At 34.6% G+C, this 20,022-nt stretch overlaps 4 protein-coding genes across 4 annotated transcripts; 1 reads left to right on the top strand and 3 right to left on the bottom strand.

Moving 5' to 3' along the window:
• Window positions 1-650: 650 nt before the first annotated feature.
• Window positions 651-1,626, bottom strand: LOC137809846 (universal stress protein PHOS34). The gene is made up of 4 exons (XM_068610913.2): window positions 1,399-1,626; window positions 1,201-1,301; window positions 996-1,117; window positions 651-921 (listed from the first exon to the last, which is right to left on the bottom strand). Exons 1-4 carry the CDS (start codon window positions 1,583-1,585, stop codon window positions 834-836), a joined length of 498 nt encoding a protein of 165 aa, XP_068467014.1. The 5' UTR covers window positions 1,586-1,626; the 3' UTR covers window positions 651-833.
• A 2,182-nt stretch (window positions 1,627-3,808) lies between these two features.
• LOC137809845 (homeobox-leucine zipper protein HDG11) lies at window positions 3,809-7,557 on the bottom strand. The gene is made up of 10 exons (XM_068610912.2): window positions 7,198-7,557; window positions 6,988-7,105; window positions 6,705-6,893; window positions 6,141-6,626; window positions 5,969-6,058; window positions 5,669-5,866; window positions 5,401-5,584; window positions 5,046-5,314; window positions 4,883-4,972; window positions 3,809-4,791 (listed from the first exon to the last, which is right to left on the bottom strand). The coding sequence occupies exons 1-10, from the start codon at window positions 7,317-7,319 to the stop codon at window positions 4,408-4,410; spliced, it is 2,130 nt and encodes a 709-aa protein (XP_068467013.2). The 5' UTR covers window positions 7,320-7,557; the 3' UTR covers window positions 3,809-4,407.
• A 3,612-nt stretch (window positions 7,558-11,169) lies between these two features.
• On the top strand, window positions 11,170-16,568 carry LOC137813072 (uncharacterized). Its single transcript, XM_068615369.2, has 5 exons — window positions 11,170-11,602; window positions 12,758-12,819; window positions 12,903-15,161; window positions 15,314-15,401; window positions 15,736-16,568. Exons 1-5 carry the CDS (start codon window positions 11,494-11,496, stop codon window positions 16,365-16,367), a joined length of 3,150 nt encoding a protein of 1,049 aa, XP_068471470.2. The 5' UTR covers window positions 11,170-11,493; the 3' UTR covers window positions 16,368-16,568.
• A 309-nt stretch (window positions 16,569-16,877) lies between these two features.
• LOC137813073 (pentatricopeptide (PPR) repeat-containing protein) lies at window positions 16,878-20,014 on the bottom strand. The gene is made up of 2 exons (XM_068615370.2): window positions 17,400-20,014; window positions 16,878-17,301 (listed from the first exon to the last, which is right to left on the bottom strand). Exon 1 carries the CDS (start codon window positions 19,824-19,826, stop codon window positions 17,487-17,489), a length of 2,340 nt encoding a protein of 779 aa, XP_068471471.2. The 5' UTR covers window positions 19,827-20,014; the 3' UTR covers window positions 16,878-17,301; window positions 17,400-17,486.
• Window positions 20,015-20,022: the final 8 nt, after the last annotated feature.

Raw genomic sequence — 20,022 nt, 5'->3', positions numbered from 1 at the left:
ATTGATATTGTATAACTGTGTTCGAAATCTCTTGTATATTTTTTAAGCGTAATTTTTTTAAGTTTTTGATATTTTATTGGCTCCTTTTTAATACTTCCTTCGTAATCTTTCTATCTTCCACTTTACACGCTTGACCCAAAGAGACAGTAAATGAAGGGTTGTTGGCTTTGATTATTATCCATGATTGGGTTTGGCTGGTGTTCTTGGGTGCTTTCTTCCTGCACTTCAATTACTCACAAAATTGATCCCATTTATCATTGTTTGCTTACTTCTTTTTCATCGTTGATATTTGGTCTGTTTTTACAAACTTGGTTGAAATTCTTAAAGGTTCTGTATTATTCAATAACGTTCTAGCTAAGCATTTTGTTTTAATTTCAAACGGTTACAAAATTATCCCTCAGAAAATGACAAAATAGTAATTATAAATCAAATTTTAATATTTTAATGGCAAAATTAAGCTACAGGGTTTTAGGATTTACCTTCATGCATATTTAACAATTGCTTTTTGTGTCCTTTTTCTTTGCCGTGCTCACTTTTTTTTTTATCTTTTATAATCCAATAATTTTCTGTTATCATTCTAATTCTAATGATCAAGTTCCAAAGGTATTTGGAAAATTGTCAGAAAAAAAACATATTTTTGAGAAGGCAAATTGTTTTGACATTCCGAAACATAGCATTTATAAAGTTGTGTGAGATGATAAAATGAGTGGTAACTCGCAAAAGGAAAAGGAAAAGGAAAAACACTTGAGAAGATAATTTGGCATGGTACATTTCTTCTGACGATGGGTGGTCCCAGTGTAGGTGGGACGGATGAGTTATTTGAAATGGGTTTATTAATTTCTGATCTTGGGCTTCTTGACAATCATGACGGAACAACGAGCATGACGAGCACAGTGGTCACTCACACTTCCTAAAACCGCTCTGCAAATGCAATAAAATGAGGAAAAGAAAGAGTGTTTGCAGAGTTAAGCAATGGACACTGAATACGTAGGTACCTTTTGATAGCTCCGTACCCGTGGCTACCCAAAACCAATACGGATGCGCGGTGTCTCTCCACAGCATCACACAGCACGTTCCTCGCATCGCCTTCCGCCACTTCCACAGTCACCTCACCAACCTTCAATCCAATCGCAATCATTAATAATTCATTCATTCATTCATTCCTTCCTTCATTCATTCATTCATCCATAATATAACTACCGATTTACTGGCACATATTTGCTTTGCTTTTTCTGAAATTTGATCAGCATTGAGTTTGAGCTGCATCTCTACGGCAGGAAATATTTCAGAGCCTAGGAAGCCTGTTGTGAGTTCCATCCATGAAATTGAATCAGTACCTTCTTCTGTAACAATATATAAACAAACAACACACAGAAACGCTTTGGTTTGCTTAATTACCAGGTCCTGCCATGGAAACAGCCGGGGGAGGAGAGGGTTTGGCATTGATAATAACAAGATTGAAAGGAGCCTCTGCACCGAACGGGGTGAAGAAGTGGTCTAGGGTCCACTCCAAGGCATAGTTGCTATGCTCATGTGCGTCCATCGCTAACACCATCACTCGCTTCTCTCCACAACTACTCGCCATTTTTTTTTTCTCTTTTCTCTTTAACAATAACAATCAATGCCCTATACATATATACACAACAACATGCTTTTCAATTTAATAACTCTTATCAAACTTTTACTCATTGTTAATTATTATTTTTAAATTTTACTGCTATTGTCCCAATGGGATGCCGTAAGTCACCCAATCTGCATTTTTTTAATTTATAATAATAGATTATCTACTTGTTCGTTAAAAACTACAAAACACAACTTATCTCTCCGCTAACGTTTTCAACTATTTCTTACCAAAAACTGGTAGGAATAAGACTTTTTTCTTAATTAATAATATGTTAAAACGGAATTTTATCAAAATATTATCTGAACCAATATTTTAAATAGTTTCTAAACAAATATTGCTTATTAATAAGTAAACTTATAATTATTATTCCAAAAAAAGTATTTATTTATTAAACATTTTTATTTAATTTTAATACAGTATGTTTATTTATTAAACATTTTTATTATTATTCCAGACATATTGACGTCTTAATTTAGCTTAAAAATTAAGGTTATGAGAATTGGCTTTTGGTATTGGAGAGAAAATATATTCTGATTGTTATGTGGCTATTGGTGCTCTGTGTGATCATTATTTGTCCTTGTCATTTGAGTTTTTTATGTTTACTAAAATTTGTGTGACATGAAATGACGCGAATTGCACTTTTTAGTAAAATCTAAACGTTACTTATATGTTTTTAACATTTAAAAGTATTTAGATACTCATTTTAATTAAAATAAAAAGATATAATTATGAGAAATAATTCAATTCCGAAAAATTGTAAAAAAAGTATCAAGTTATATTAAATTATGTTTAATAACGTGTTTGGAATTATTTTGTGTGATAAAGTATCCTAAAGTTATGAGAATAGTAAGAGATGAAGTTATCAGATTAGTAGAATGAAGTAGTCAGAGATTGACGTAATGAAGACATCTATGATGGAATGAGAAAGGACATATCCTGCATATCTGGTTCTCGTTCTCTGGTTCAGGGCATTGATGATCTTCTGATGGAGATTTTTCTTACAGAGCAATAAGGCATTAGCTTGTCCAAGTGTGGGTAAAAGAGATACAATAGTGGAAGAATTAAGTGCTATTTCCGGTTAGATACAAAACTCTTTTTTTTTTTTTTGTAAAATGCCAACAATGATTACAGTCCATGAGACAGTATCCTCTGGGACATACTATCCAACATTGTGTCCTGCTTAAATTTATTTTTTGCCACATTTGACATGTATGTCAAGCAACTAGCCTAAAATTTTATTTTATTTATTTATTTTTAGCCTAAAATATAAATACACAACAAGTACAATGCAACTTATATAATATATTCAAAATCACGTTATTATTAATAAATAAATAAAATTATTAAATATAAATCATTAAAATAAAATCCTACTTCATGAATATAATTTATTTATTTTTAAATAAAAAAATATTTTTAACTTTAATAGTATTTAAAAAGTAGTAAATATTTTTAATTTAATCGTATAACCTATTTTTAACCCAATTTATTAAATATATTTCATATTATTTTTAATATATCAAAACTTTTTGATAGGGTAAGTTTTTTTTTTTAAAAGAAAATAGTTTTAATTCTTCAAATTTATTATGATTTTTAAATAAAGCAAATTAAAATTTTGAAATTATATATTATAAAATAAAATTTTACACAACATTGTTATTTAGTTTATGTAATTTTAAATAATATTTAAATTATTATATACATATTTTTATTTTATTTTAAAAAACATATATAAATTACCATTATTTTTGAAAAAAAAATATTTCAACTAAAGTTATTAACTTCAATTCAAATAAAATACATTGAATTCGTCAAGACAAAATACGAATTCTTTATATTCACAATTTCAATTAAAAAAATAGATAGACTTAATTAAAATCGTAAAAATGAATTACTTCTATTTAAATTTTTTACATAAAAATCGATTTTTTTTTATAATATCTCTGTTTCAAATTAAAATTCATACTCAATCGTATGACGATTTGTCCATTTTTATATTTTCATTACTAAATTAGCATTTTTAATCATTATATCATTACTCCTTTAATAATATTATGTCAAGAGTAATATAGAAAGGATTAAGAGTTCAAACGTCATCTTCGAATAACTTGTATTCCTATCAGCACCTAAAAATAAAGAAATGAAGAGGTAAAACATAGAAGATTGAAAAGTAAAAGGAAGATTACAATGAAACCAAACTTATATTAAAATTCAATACTATGTTGAAATACACGAGGCGAAAAAAATCGCACCACAGCCCCTATATATATACGTATGTATATATATATAAACAAAACCCTAATCTTTTCAAGGCCTTCTCAGTTCATCATATGATTTCATGTAAAGTTTTGTTCTTCAGAAAATTAGTTATTAGTTATTACAAGCAAAGAAATGTGAATAGCCGATGCACATATGGTGCGTTCTTGACTCTCTCCAAAAATTCTACTGCTTTCAAACCTAATCACCAAACTAGGAAACAAATAAAGAGCTTACCATAAAGCCAAAAGAATGGTAGTTGATGTGAAATGTAAAGAAGCTAAAACTTTGAAAGCAAATTAAAAAACAGCTAGCTCTACCACCTCCAACAGCTGCCAATAGTAAATAAGAGTTTTCTGCTGGTGATGAGAGATGAGAGGGTATTGAAAGTCTAACTAACCCAATCCAAAAAGTAGCAGAAATAGACAATGAAGTCTGAACCACTTCAACTCTGGCAAGCAGCAGCGTATTTAAGGATATATGGGAGATTGATGAATGTTAGGAATCCAAGAGGCAACAATGAAGAACTAGGTAGGACAAGTGAATGAAGCCTTTATTTGGTTGACAGTGGATGCAATGAGATTACTAACAGTTGTCACCTCCATATTCAACTTGGCAGATGGCGAGGAGCTCACTAGAATCTGAAATGCAACTGTGACTAGTGAACCCCCAGACCTTCCTTTGTTCCTGTTTCCGTTTGAACTCGTTGATGCTCCATCTCCTTCCTGCTCCGCCTGCCCATCTGGCAAAATCGTAAACCCATTTGGTAGCAAGGGAATGCATGAAGTGTCTTCACCACTCATTGCTATGTTCATCGATGGCAGATCAACTGGGCAATAAACCACAAGTGAACCAGATGAATCAATGCAGCTCTCTTGGAGTATTAACATGTTCTGACTCGTGTTGAAAGCCTACATATATATATATGCCAATGATGGGATAAAAGTTAAACGAGAAACATAAAGATCAACTGGGTCACCAAGGAGAGGAAGATCGTCTTACTCGAAGAACTGATATGCTATTACCAGGATGTGGACCATTTGCTATCTGGGCAACCTCTTGCACGGCATTACCGTTGGAAAGAACATCCCACTAAACGGACAAGAAAAAAACATTAAAAATCCTCTCCGAGGTCACACATTCAAATAAGTCGAATAAAAACTACCTGAGGTCTTTTTGTTTCATCCTTGAAGAAATTGAAGACGGTGTGTGGAGGGGTGGGCAGCCAAATGGTAGTGGCTGCACTTAGCACCACGCTATTAGGTTGTCCAGGATTTGAGCTTTTGTGGACAGTGACTCTGATTAAAATTTCATTAAATCCGGAGATTGTGGTCCATCGGCGGCCACTTGAAGTACCAATACTGGCACAAAAATTGCTGACCATCCTTTGAGCTAGTTTCATCATGCTCCTCTTGCCCTCGGCAGATGAAATTACTGAAATTTAAATCCCATGTTAAGCCAAGAAAGTTAAACATAACATAACATTACATTACATTACAGAGATGTATTTATTTGTATACCTCCTCCAGGATTATCCCTGGTTGAATTGGGTGTAACCATGAGATACGTAAGTCTTTCACACATTCTCTGGAGGGTTGCAAGCCATCTTTCAGCGCTAAATGCCATCCCACTATAAATAAGATTTCTGAAAAGCCGATGAGGCAGAGTTTTGTCTTCAATCTCTACGTGTTCAACCCAAGTAATCTACAAGACAGACAACTCAAAAGAGTAACTACAAATGTATGTAAAGGGTTTCTAGCAATGACTTGACCTGTTTAACATTTTTACCTTGGACTGGCCGTCCGGCATGTCTTGGATCAAGCAACCAGAAGGACGACGATGAGACCGAAAGTGAGTGTCTTGGGGAAAATCATAAGAAACGTCCACCACTGCCCACGTGCCTTTCTCAATTTGCTGGCAATAGCGAAGGAAGTAGAACTCCCGAGAAGAAACAAGGGGAGAAAGCACTTGCAACTCCGCATACATCTGAAAAGTAAAAAGAGAGAAAAAAGTTGCATGCTATGCTATGAAAGGAAACCGGCGTCAAACATGTATAAAATAAAAGTATTTGCACCCAGTTCAAGTTACCAGATGCAAAGAACCACCCATCCCAGAAGATATGACTTGAATAGTCGTTGCCACCGAGACAATAGTGGGAAAAAGTTCCGTCCACTTGTTCTGCAAACTCATTTATGACAAGTGAGAAACTCAGAAAACAAAATAAAAGGCCCTCCATAGAGAAAGAGTGAGAGAAACATACTGGGTCCATAAACATATCAGCCAAAGCCAAACTATTGATTAATACGACTGCAGAATCTCGTGATGCTTCAAGGCGAACATTAGGATTCTTGGGGCGACTATTGGGCTTGGGGAAAATTCTTTCGTAGGCATCAGAATTAAGGACATCTCTCCCATCGACGTTGGACTTGAGCCACAAGGGTTCGTTTGTCTGCACCAGCCTGAGTAATTCTTCCATGGCTTTGGAAGCAATGTCGGACATGAGGGACTTGTCCATGTCCGAAAGGTAAGGAGGCTGATAAGGCATATTTGGCAATGAGGAAGTCCCCGCAGAGAGAAGATCGAGATTAAGGGAAGGAGAATGTGCGGGAACATGATCAACCAACGCTTGGTTTCCAAAACACGACATCGACAAGTCCAGAGACGATAAATGAATAGGCTGAACAGGAGGGAGCTGGGAAATTGGTCTTCCAATGTACTTGGCAGCAATGCTAGATACTCTATCAAGCTGATCAAAATGAAATTATTAATAACAAGAGATTGAGATTGGAGGAGTTATGATTTGATGAAACGAGATTCAAGAAACCTCTTCTTTGAGGTGGGCATTCTCTAATCGCAACTTTTGGTCGTCAAAATAGGAATCATCATTGAGGGGAGGGCCACCACAAGAAGGGCAGATAACATTTTTCAAAGCCTCTCTGATAGCTATGTTCTCGCAGCGTATCTTGTCATTGTCAGCACGAAGAGTACAGTTGTCTGCTCTCTCGTGCTGGGCCTGATCCAGAAAAGTCAATAATTTAGAATTGGAACAAAAGAAGCAAAAGAAGACATTGGACACATGAAAACACATGAAGAAAACATATAGGTACCTTCATCTGGGTCCTCCTGTTCTGAAACCAGAACTTGATCTGACGAGGGGCCAAGCCTAACTCTCTGCTTAACTGCAACCTTTGCTTCTCATCTGGGTGGGGACACTCTCTGAACATTCTGAACACAAGAGAAGAGAAGAGAATGGGTAGAAAAGAAGAAGAAAAGAAAAAAAGTGTAAAATGAAGGAGGGTGATGGGTGGGTGGCTTACGACTCAAGCCTCTGAATCTGAACGGAAGTATGACGATGATAGCGCTTTCGCTTCTCCTGGGAATCCGAACCATCATGTTCCCCTGCAGAGGGAGAGCCAGCACCTCCACTCCCATACTCCATTCTCGATTCACCGATACTCTCCACTCACGTACGAATCAATCAATGTATAGTACAGTACGTGTGTTGTCACTTCTAACTAACTAACTCTAACTCTAACTCACTCCGCTGTTCCTCGTACTGTTGTTGCTTAGTGTTGTTGCTTAGTGTTCTAATCAGGTTTTAAAGAAAGGAAGGAGAAGGTCCCCTCCAATTCTCTTTAGCCAAAACCAAAACTGGAGGAATGAATCAAACCAGAATCGCATGCCCTTTCTCTCTTCTCTTTATCTTCCCACTTTCTGTCAATTAACAAATTTTATTTTATTTTATATTAATTCCGACAGTCAAATGAAAAAAAGAGAGTAACTTTTTCTTAAATATTTTCCTTATCTTTGGAAAATTCTATGATATCATGTATGTTGTTCAAAATTCAGAATTAGTGTATGTTTATATTTCACCAACCATTATCTATAATATTCTAATAATTGTTTAGGTAATTGTAAGTTTTCAAAAATAAAATGTGATATTGCATATGATACACTTCATTCAATTATTTCTTACTCGAGTGACAGACTGAAACAAGTCAAATAATATTTATTTTCTGTAAAAAATATTCCAGTATCATGGACAAGTAATTAAACTAATTTTAATTTCGGTTATATTTTTTAAAATATCTTAATATATAAATGATTGTTTCACAATTATCATTTTCTTACACATCAGAACTGATGAATTAAGCAAAAAAGGATTCATGTAAAAATAATTGATATTGTTTAGATGTGAGACAAATAGAGAAATTAAATTTGAATTTGGTGAATTAAAATTATAAATGTTATTATATTTTGAATTTTGAAGTGCAGAAATTTAAATTTATAGGACTGGATTATTTGTTGGATGTCACAAAATATTGTCCAAATTGAGCGGAGGTTACAATATATTTATTATCCGTTTATACATCAAATATAGGAAACAAATCCCTCATTTTGCTTCCGTTTTTATTTGCCCTTTATTATGAATAACACAAAATAAAAACAGTGCAAATTAATTTTAAATCTTTACTCATTTTTGGCCTTACCTCATGGTTGAAAATATTATATTTTATTCCACCACGTCATCTTCAGAATCCTATTTTTTACATGCCAATGAAAAATATATTTTTGCAACCATTGCATGTTATATACAAGATATGTGATGAATTTAAAGTATAAATTTATAATTAAATAATATAAAAAATATTAAAATAATAATATTAGAGATAGTAATATGATTGTATGAATAATGTGAGTTGTGAAGATTGATATATAAGAAAAAAGAAAACACAGGTTTCAGTATAAACCAAGATTTTGGGTATCAGATTTCAGCGTAAGTTTGTACAAATTTCTTTCTACCCATTCACTCCAAAATCTCAACTTACTAAAAATACATTATCAGATATACCAATACATGGTAAGAACAAATCTACCAATCATTTTATTAATAATTCAGTTCAGATTTTTTTGTAAGAATATTAATATTCAGTATTAACTTATTCTCTAGCCATACTTTTGCTATATAAACGTTCATTGTATTAAATGTTTTTTTTTGTAAAATCAGACATAGTATATTTTTAACTAACAAAAACAAAAATAAAACATACAAAATTCGTATCATACAACAGTCCATATTCCCCCACGAAAATAAAATTATTATCTCCTTGCCATAAGTTGGATATTTGTCTATACTGTTTGATTCAATTTGAAACAATTACTTTTTTGTTTACTAAAAAATATAGTGTTAGCCCCTTTTTATCATCATTTCTATTAATATTACTGTTAATTCACACGACAAACAAAGAACATATCACCAATCATTATCATCTATAATTAGTGGTTTTACTCTAAAATAAGGTATTATCATGCTAATTTTTATTTTTTATGAATTGTTGTTTCATGTTGGGGCATGCATGTTTTTTTTTGTAAGTAGTTTGATGAGTGAGAGTGTGTGCATGATGATTTTACTCCTGGAACCAATTTTGTGGTCCATATTTTCTTCATAACATTATAATTTAATAAGAAATTATTAAAAAAATTAACATATATAGCCATCCATGCTCACAAAGTAAAAAAATTGACACTTAAAATCATTAAGGATCATGCATTTAAAACTTATTTATGCTAAAATTGATCTCAACTAAAATTTTAGGTTTTACCATAATTTATTAAAAATTTATATAGTTAAATATTGTATTATAATAAAAACAAAATTTAATTATTATGAGGTTGAGGTTTGCACCTTGATAGCGGGTGGCCTTTGATACCATATTACGTAGTGAACTTTAAGTTTAATTCAACCTCATAAAATCAGCTTATGGAGTTGATGTTTACACCCACTTATATACAATGAAAGATTTTAATCTCTAATCGATGTGAGATCTCCAACAATTATAAAGGTGGGTTGTCATTCCAATTGTGTTCGTTTTAAAAATTCTCATATGCATAAACACATAAATTTATTTTCTTAGAACATTGCGACCTTGATAATAACTAGCACCTCTTCTACTTTGAGCTCTATGATTATGATGAGTAAGTATGTTAAAATGAGTTCAAACTCTCAAGTTAAGTCAGCTCTCCACATGTTTGAGATAGGTTAGATTGATAAAAATATAATTTTTTGAAATGTGGATTAAACTGAACTCAACTCAATTAACCCACAAATTAAATAGTTTCGAGCTTGGTTAGATGTGGGTTGACCCATAACTCATTAAGAACAACCCTTTATAATTATTTTAATCATTTTTTCATTATAATTATTTACTATTTTTAATTATGTAATTTGACATTTTGTTTTCTAGAATGTTTTTCAATGTATAATTTATTTATTTGTTTAGATATATGATTGATATCTTGATTTCAATTAATATTTTTATAATATTCGTAATGATGGTTAATGCTGGGTGAAATAGGTGAATATCTTGATTGTACTCTTATAAATAGGTAGATAAAATAAATCCATTTTATTATACTAGTAAATATATGAAATAAGTTGGAACAACAATATATGCTTAAATAAATAAATCCACACCAAATCCACTAGCCTACAATGCGTGAAGTTATGTTAATTTTTTTTATTTACCCCAAAATGAATCGGATTGAATTGACCAATCTTAGCTTAATTTATATATTATCCTCTTAGCTTTGATAAGTCAAGAAATATGATAAACACAAAGTGATACATTGAAGTTTAATGACAAGGTGAAGTGACACAACTTTTGAAATAATATGCGAGTTTCACTTTAAACTTTTTTAATTAGGCAACTAAATTAAGTTAACAAATCACTCTTTAAAAGAATTACCAAATTAAATTTTTAATTAATAATAAGATGAATTTGAAAAAAATAGTACAAGATAAGTCATTAAGACTTGATTTTTTATAATAATAATATTGATAAAATTATTATTATTATTATTGATGATGATTGATAATTAATTCTTGACTTTTATCAAATTATAAAATTTATTTATTTAGTTAAATAATTTACGAGTGAGTAAGTTATAAAATTAGGTATCGAATTTCTGAATAAAAGAATTTATAAATTAAAAGATTGAAAATTGGAAACTTGTGGCACACACTGGAGAAGAAGCAATGGTTATAGGAGAAGGGATAGTGAATTGAAATGAAATAGTATTGTGGAAGATGAAGATGGAGTGTAAGTGTGGCTAATATGATGAAGGTGGCTGTGATGTGAAATAATTTTCTCATAGAAATGAATTGAAGAAAGATAGAAAGGTGTAGATAGATACAGATACAGAGACAGATACAGTAGTACTTTGTTTATTATACATGGAGTGTTTCTTAAGGGTTGAATAAAATGGCTTGTTTTACTCATTCATTCATTGATTCACTCACTCACTGAGGAAGAGAAAAAGCGGAAGTGAAAAAGAGGGGAATTGCTTAGAATAGAATAAAAGTGAGATGCTTACACCAACATACACGCACAGATCCATGGATAGATATTAGAGACCAATAACTTTGACGTCAATCTTTCTCTGTTTCTCTTTCTGAGAGTCATAAACTACTCACTCACTCACATAACAATGGACAGACCTCACCCAACTCTGATAGTACCCTCTCAACCATTTCTCATCTCTTGTACGTCAAAAAAATACCTTCAACCCAACAAAACATTCATTCCAAACTCTCACTCCCACACACCAAAATTATGGCCAAGAGATCAGATTTTGCACAGAAGCTGCTCGATGACCTCCGCCTCAGGAAACAACGAATGCCTTCCTCTCACACTTCAAACCAATCCCACCATTTCCCCATAGGTATTCTTCCTTCCTTCTTCTTCTTCACCTCTCATTCTCTTTTTCATCACCGCACAATTAATATCCTTCCAACAACACCATATAATGATTTTCCTCTCCCTTTCTCTGCCACCTTCCATCCATACTTCACAACTTTGTTCACTGTCGTTAAATTAAACTTGTCCAGCATCGGAAGTAGGGAATAATCTTCATATAATCAAAACTATTGAGTGTGTCAATCTTGTCTTTAACTGCATCTTTCAGATTTATTATAAAACTACATTATTATTGTTACCGCCAATATGGCATATATGTATGTTATATTAATAGACCACTGCCCAGTTTGTATGAATGTTTATTCCAAGCACATGCATGTATTGGTTTAAATTGTAAAATAAATTTCCGGAAAAAGTTTTGTTCTTTGGTCATTTCATCGATGAGGCAGAAATTTACTCAAGTATTACACTATTTGGTATTCTCCTTTTATGGGCTCATTATTATTATGTGAAATTTCATATTGGTCCTACCAGTAGGAGTGGACACGAGTTATTTAGTGACATATACATGCGATTTTGCTGAATAATAATGTTTTGAAAAGAGTTTAAATAATATATGTATTGCTGCCTTTCTTCTTTTTATAAAGTTCTTCTGTGTCACTTTGACTACGGTTGCAGTATTAAATAGAGCCTAAATGTGCGTCAGCTTCCGTTTTCTAGTTGACCATTCCATTTACTTAAACAAACAGAAATTCAACAAATGGGAAGGGAAAGGGATAACTATATTTTGGGATCTTGGAAGCACTCTAGTATTAACTAGGTGCTTGCCTTATGTGTAGCAAAATTATTTCAAAATATGACACTTCATTTAAAAGGAAAACGGGGTGTGTGGGGACCGGGGTCTTGCATGTTTATAACGATTTACTTATGTTTTTGCGTAACAAGACATTCTAATAATCTTTGAGTAATATGTAAGAGAAAAGGCACTGCCATATCTACTAGTAAAGAAGAGACTTCCCTCTGTTCAACTACCTACTTTATGGTTGAAACCACAGTGGTATTTTATTTAGATTTTAAAAACTTGTGGCATGACATACATATTAGCTGCTAGCTATCAACAGAAAATTTCTTCTTTGAGAGAAGTTTACATTATTTAATTTTTCCAAACATGTTTAAGCAGATGCATATGCTTACACAAAACAAGCATACAGAGGATCCAGAAACACAAAAGCTAATGAAATTGTAAGTTATCATTTAGTATTATACGCAAAAATTAAAGCAGATAGCAAACATTTTGTTGGTTAAATTGTTTTGATGCTGTGCAGATGACTTCCAGAACTGGGGTGATGCCGAATAGTTCAAGTAGAAGCCACAGATCAGTAAATAATGGGCAAGTTTCAAACCAGATGGTTCCATATGGGAAAGGTCAGAGCTCAAGGCAAACTGGTGATATGTCCCTTGCCCTGGCTTTTGCCTTTGAGAATGGAGGGAAACTAAAAAGAAGTGATTCAATTATGGGTTTCCTTCACCACATTAACAGAGGAACATTGGAATTTAGCATGTCAGAAAGACAATTAGCTTCAACTAGCAAGTATCCTATCCAAATAAACGAGATATCCAAAGGTGCACACAAACTAAACCAGATATTGAGAGCCTGCTCCAATGGCCTTAATATGGACACATATTCAATACAATTTGCAAAAGAACTATTGCAAGGAGCTATTGATTTGGAAGAGTCCCTCAGGATGCTAGTAGACCTGCAAAATAATTCACAGTTTATGGTTACCTCGCAGAAGAAAAATCGAATCACACTATTAGAGGAGGATAATGAGGACAACGATGACACAGGGATGGAAATGCAACTGACAAGACCAACTTTCTCTTTTGACAAACATACTACTCAGAACACCCAACAACTTGGAAAGGCTATTTTCATGCAAAGGCCAATTACTCTTACCAGCTCAAAGGAAGGCAACAACTCAAATAATGAGAACAAAACTGTGAAGAGACAAGTTTCTCAGAAGCGATCAACTAAAACTAGCTCTATCTCTACATCTGGCATTAAGAATGTGAATGGTATTTCAGAAGGGAAAAATCTAACGGTCTCCAACCCAGAGAAGGGCAGGATTCCAAATGTTATAGCCAAATTAATGGGACTGGACATCCTTCCTGACAGAGTGGAAATGGAATCAAAACACGTGATGCTACAGAAAAGGGAAGGAATATCAACCAAGCATACTGCAAAAGGAAGCACAAAGAAGACTGAACTGCAGAGCAAAGAAGCAGATAATTTGGTGCCTATAAAAAAGAAAAAAGATATAGAAGCCTTCAAAACGCCTGCAACTCAGGGTGAAGTGATGATATCTGGGGCAAATAAAATTTTGCTTGTAGAAAAAACCAGCTCTGAATTGTCTCTTCAGAATGGAAAACCACTGTTGAGAGACCTGGATGGAATGAAAGCTCTGAAAGGATTTGACAAGCCCAGCATAAAAGTTGACAAGCAGACTAAAAGTTCCGCTGAAAAGAATTTTACTAGTGGTCAAAAGGATGTTCAGGAGATAGTAAGAAAAAAGGATCACCCTAATAACAATAACAGGGAACAGAAAGGCACTGTAAAGGGCAGAACCGACTATCCAGTTCTTAACAATATGTTATCTCAGCTGGAACAAGTGAAAGAAAGATCAGAAGTTAACTCCTCGATTCAAGAAGACAAGGACGTCAATGCAGACACTGTTCAGCCTGAAAAAAGACGCACAAACAAGAACATCATGAACAATGAAAAGAAGTCTCGGAACAGTTATGGAATTCAAAAGACACACGTACACTCCAAAAATGGGCTTCATGAAGAAAAGCATCACAGAGAACAACAACTCCAAGTGAGGGAAGAACAAAAGCTGATGATGAGACAACAAGGAGGGAGTGAAATCACATCAAAGAATTCACCAAAATCCCCTCCTCAGAAGAAGCAGCTATCCATGAACCAGGCCGCACTGTTCAAGAAAAACACTGGAGAAAAAAGTGTAGCGGCTATGAAATCGGAAGGCCTTTTAACTAATCATTATGATCTAGTCAGAGATGAAGCATCCAATTACACTAATGAGAAAGTAAAAGAAATTGTCCATAGGAAGTCGGGCCAAATTTTCTCTCCAAGAGATCAAGAATACGAACGAGCTAAGCAAAGTGGCATTAGAACTTTGATGGATGAAAGACATGTCTATAAACTGGCTAGCAAGAAAATTAAGAATACCAGAAAGCAAAATGTAGACGTGATTGGAAAGATTGATCATGTGTTGACTAGAAGAAAGGGAGCCAAGCTTATCAATAAACTAGGAAAACGGCAGATTCCCACTTCTGACAAATTTGAAGTTTTGAATGAACCAGAACAAGAAAGGATTAGCTTGTTCAGAGAAACAGATGCACACATCTTTAGCCCCAATGAACAAGTATATGTGGATGCGACTGAACCATTGGATGTGAAGCACCAACCCCACAAAGAAGCTGAACTACTTCCTACATTATCCAGTTCTGTCGGTGGAGAACATCAAAGCCAAGAAAATTTGGTAGCAATAGTTCCCAGTGATTTGGTAAGCTCTTTTTTACTAGCATCTAAAGCCATTACATATTGAGAACAAAATATAAATTAAATGGTGACAAAATTGCTTCCAAGGAAAGAAAAAAAAAAACCAAAGTTGATTGACAAGCAGCTAAATAATCCTTGTTGAATAAATTTTTACAGCATTGTCAAGATGTGTTATCATTGCAAGATCCTGTTGCAGCAGATGAAAGATTCGTGACTGGTGAAGTTGCATTACAGAGAACAAATGGTGAGCATGTATAACTATAATTTTAAACTCAAGTTTGATTTAAGAAGAAAGCAGTATCTCATCTTATGCTATAATGCATTGTGAAGGGCCCCTTTACTAGTTCCCATCGGTTATCTTCCTTCACCCTTCATATATTTTTAATCTTTCCCACAAAATCCATCAAAATCTTTCCTTTGGTTCAGCATATTAGATGCATGACACAAAACGAATAACAGCCACTAACAGATCTCCCTATTCATCTTTTGCAAAAGTTTGCAAAATAAGTCGATAAAAATATAAATGGAATGAATCAATTTAAGTATTGGATGTTACTAAGATTTGCTTAATATCACAGGAATTCAGGAAGACAGACTGTGTGTTAAGCACTCAAACGTAGAAGATCAAAATATTTGTGAAAAAAGCTTCCAACAGCCACTAACAGAAAGTGAAAACTGTCTGAAGTGGATTCTGGTCATGAGTCAACTATTCGTCAACACTGTAGAAGGTCTTTTCAAACTGAATATCCCGTTTAACGTTCTTCAAGGTGGTGGTCGGGAGATTCAAGACGAAGATAGCAAACTCATATTAGATTGTGGGTATGAAGTGATGAAAAGAAAGGGGATACGGCAGGAACTCAAAAAAGTTCATAGTTATTCCGGGATATTAATGGGTACCACCAACATAATAATATCCTTTGATGAGTTAGTTAGGCAACTGAATAAAGACATAGAGAAGCTCAAGTTCTACGGTAGGAAAAAAAGCTGCCAATTTGATGTTGATGACAACCTACCTCAAAGGCTTGAAAATGATGTTTATGACAAAGATCCAGACGTAAACTGCATGTGGGATATAGGTTGGAATGATGAGACAGTTGCATTTATCGAGAAATACGAAGTTATAAGGGATGCCGAAAAGCATATTCTTAGTGTTCTACTGGATGAGATCACCCTAGATTTTTGCATGTTCAATCATACACCGAAACAGTAGAAAGAGAGCTGCTCCAAGTAAGGGGGATATGGAGCTAAGTTTGTCATTGTAATTTTTTCAATGCAATTTTGTGTTTTGTAATTTATAAGGGTAAGGATTTGAGTACGGCAATGATTTCTAGCTATAGAAATTCATTCTGTTTCTTCATATCAATTTAGCATGGTTCACGAAATAAAAAGGGTTGTCTTATTTTGTTTTCCCTATCAGTTGTTGTATTTTTTTTATTGATTATGCGACATGATTCTTGTATTTGGAGGAAGAGATGTACATTTTGCAGCCACCAGGATTTGAAGTCAAAGGAAAAGAACATCAGGCACATAGATTAAAAAAGCCTCGTATGACCTTAAACACATAGAAACCAAGTGAGCATAGGCAAATTGGAACTTGTATATTGTTGCGCTGAAGATCAAGTGACAGATGTTTTCACTAAGCCACTTAGGCAAGTGAGATTTGAAAAACGATTTGTTGGGAATGAAGTCAATTAAAAATTTTGGATTAAAGAGGAGTGTTTTATAATGATCCAAAATTAGTGTTAGACTTTCTATTAAAACTGTAAACAGAATGTTACAATTTGAGTTCTGTTTTCTTTCTTATCGATACATGTACTGATGTATTCTTTGAATAGTGAATGACAACCTCTTGTTTCTCGGCATTTCTGTGTGAGTGCTCTGTTTCTGTTCTGCTAACCCTAAAACTTTTCAGAGAAATTTGAACTAGACCAAACTCCACCAAATTTTGAACAAATACGAACTTGCCGCCACGGTTGTCTTTACTGTTTTTTTTTCAGTAGCCATTCATGCTTCCTTGTCCCTCCTCTAGAACCCTTCCTCTCTTCGTTACTAGTTAGCAGATGCAAAATGTAAACCTAGGTTCGACACTGGATAGCCATGCAACACATTTCCCTCCGATGCCCCTGATCTTCCGTGCTAATGTTCTGATACAACACATAAATTTAGCATCTTCAGTTTTAAGGATTGATGCAAAAAAGAAAAGAACAATTAAGCAAACCAGGATACCGATATAGAACATTACCTGGTTGAGGCAGCAAGTGGCGCAGGAGGAACTTTTGCCAATGGATGATTCTAAACAGGCCTCCAATTCGTCGACCTTTTCTTTCTCTCACCAGAAATCTCGACAATTGCAGATTCCATTCTCAAAATGATGAAATCGACTTGCATCTCTTACTGTTATCTTCCTCTCTGTTATAAGAGTCATAAATTTTACTGCATTATGGCAGTCAACACATATACGTAAATTTTTTGTAACTAGAATGGGGTTGCTGGGACGGGTATTAAGAATTCCAAATGCAATAGCTATTTTTTCGCTATGATAAAGGAGAATCTGTTCCTTCTCCTCTTCTTCAACATCATGGAAAACAAAACCAGAATCTGCCTGATATCCCATCTTTTTCATCTGCACCAACAGTTCTTGTAGCTTGTTATTTATGGCTACTGACTGTGGATGAGATCGATCACCCCCAATAAATCCATGGATTACCCCAGAGATCTCAATCCAACTGCATCCTGGGCTTTTCTTGTAACCTTGATGCTTCTGTATGCTTCTAATATATGCTGCATCGTCCCATCTGCCTACGGAACTATAGAGATTAGACATAAGAACAAAATTTCCAGTACTCTCAGGTCCCAACAGCTGGATCTTCTTTGAGACCTGTTCACCCATTTCAACATTATTACGGGTCCTACATGCAGAAAGCAATGCACTCCATACACGAACATCAGGCTCAAACGGCATCTTTTGAATAAAGGAGCATGCTTCATCCAGATTTCCTGCTCGGGCCAGGAGGTCAACCATGCATATATAATGTGCCATCCTTGGTGAGATGCTGAGATCTTGGCTCATGGTATTAAACCAATATTTCCCTTCCATCACAAGTCCTGAATGGCTACATGTAGATAAAACAGCAATAAGGGTCACATCATCCGGCTTCATGCCTGATTGCAGTAATTCGTGAAACAGTGAAAATGCTTCTACATATAGCCCATGAATGCCATAACCAATTATCATTATATTCCACGAAACAATATCCCTCTTATTCATTCTATCAAAAACATGCCGACTGATATGAATCTTTCCACACTTTGCGTACATGTCAATTATGGCATTACAAATGGAGGTATTTGCAGTGAAGCCTCTAACGACTGAGTATCCATGGCAACAGATCCCATGTTGTAGAGCGGCCAAATGTGAACAAGCTGGAAGCAACCCTATCATGGTTGCGGAATCTGGGTCGGTCCCAGATAACTGCATCTGGCGAAAAATAAGGACAGCTGTTTCTGCATAGCCATTTTGCACACATCCTGAAATGATAGCACTATAAGAAACGGAGTCTTTTATGATCATTTCATCAAGAAATCCAAGTGCATCATCCATGATCCCACACTTGGCGTACATTGATATCAGCGAGTTTCCCACTGTTGTGTCTGAATTTATCCCTGATTTAATCATGTGACAATGCAGGTTTTTCCCCTTATTCAGATCAGTGAGTTTTGCACATGCTCGAAGTGTGCTTGCAAGAATGACTGGTGTAGGATTCAAGCCATGCATATATACCATTGCATCATAAAGGGCCAAAGCATCTCTCATGGAGTCACAAATGACATATCCTCCAATCATAGCACTCCAGCATATCTCGTTCTTTTGGTTCAGGGCATTGAAGATTTTCTGGGCATAAGATAAGTGATGGCATTTGGCATACATATCCAAAAGCCCAGTTGCAACCACCACATCATGACTGAAGATTCTTCTTACAGAGTAAGCGTGAATAACCTTCCCCTGGCATAATGCATTAGCATGTCCAACTGTGGGTAAAAGAGATACAATAGTGGAAGAATTAGGTGCTATTCCGGCTAGCTGCATTTGGACAACTAAGTGAATTGTTTGCTTGTGAAAAGCATGAAATGAAAAGCCAGCAATGATTGCATTCCATGAGACAATATCCCTGTGGGACATACTATCAAATATTGTCCGTGCTTCAAAAAAGTTGCCACATTTGGCATACATGTCAAGCAAGGCAGTAGAAACATAGAGATCGGCCTGTAGGCCAAGTGTGAGGGCATGGTCATGTATTTGTCTCCCAAGTTGAATTGCTTGAAGAGCTGAACAGGCTTTGAGAAGAAAAGGGAAGGTGAAGTTGTTGGGTGTGACACGTAGTTGCAACATGCGATGGTACAGATGAATGGATTGGAGAAAAGGGCCAGTCCAAGCATAAGCTCGGATCATCATGTTCCACAAAACAACACTTGGGTTTGGAATTTGGTCAAACACATGACGAGCAAGTTCGGTTTGATTACGTGCAGCATAGAGACGAACAAGGTTGTCAAGAATATGGGGTTGGTTGTTCATATGTTGATAATGGCGGTTATTTTGAGTGTGAGGCAAACGAGGTTGGTCTTTGGGGTTTGGGATGGAAGCTTCTTTACTTCTCAAATATCTCCGCATCTTTGTCTGTCAAGCATAGAAGATCACAATATTAGTGAAAAAGCTTCCAACAACCGCTAACAAAAGTGGATTCTGGTCATGAGTCATCTATTCGTCAACACTGCACAAGGACTATTCTTCAAATATTCTTCATTTTTCACAAATTTGAAGAGGAATCCGTTTTTAATTTATGTATATGAAAAAGATTCTATTAAAA

The sequence above is a fragment of the Phaseolus vulgaris genome, chromosome 2, assembly GCF_051622355.1.
Source record: "Phaseolus vulgaris cultivar YP4 chromosome 2, ASM5162235v1, whole genome shotgun sequence".
NCBI lineage: Eukaryota > Viridiplantae > Streptophyta > Magnoliopsida > Fabales > Fabaceae > Phaseolus > Phaseolus vulgaris.
This window is presented reverse-complemented; position numbering and strand designations above follow the sequence as displayed.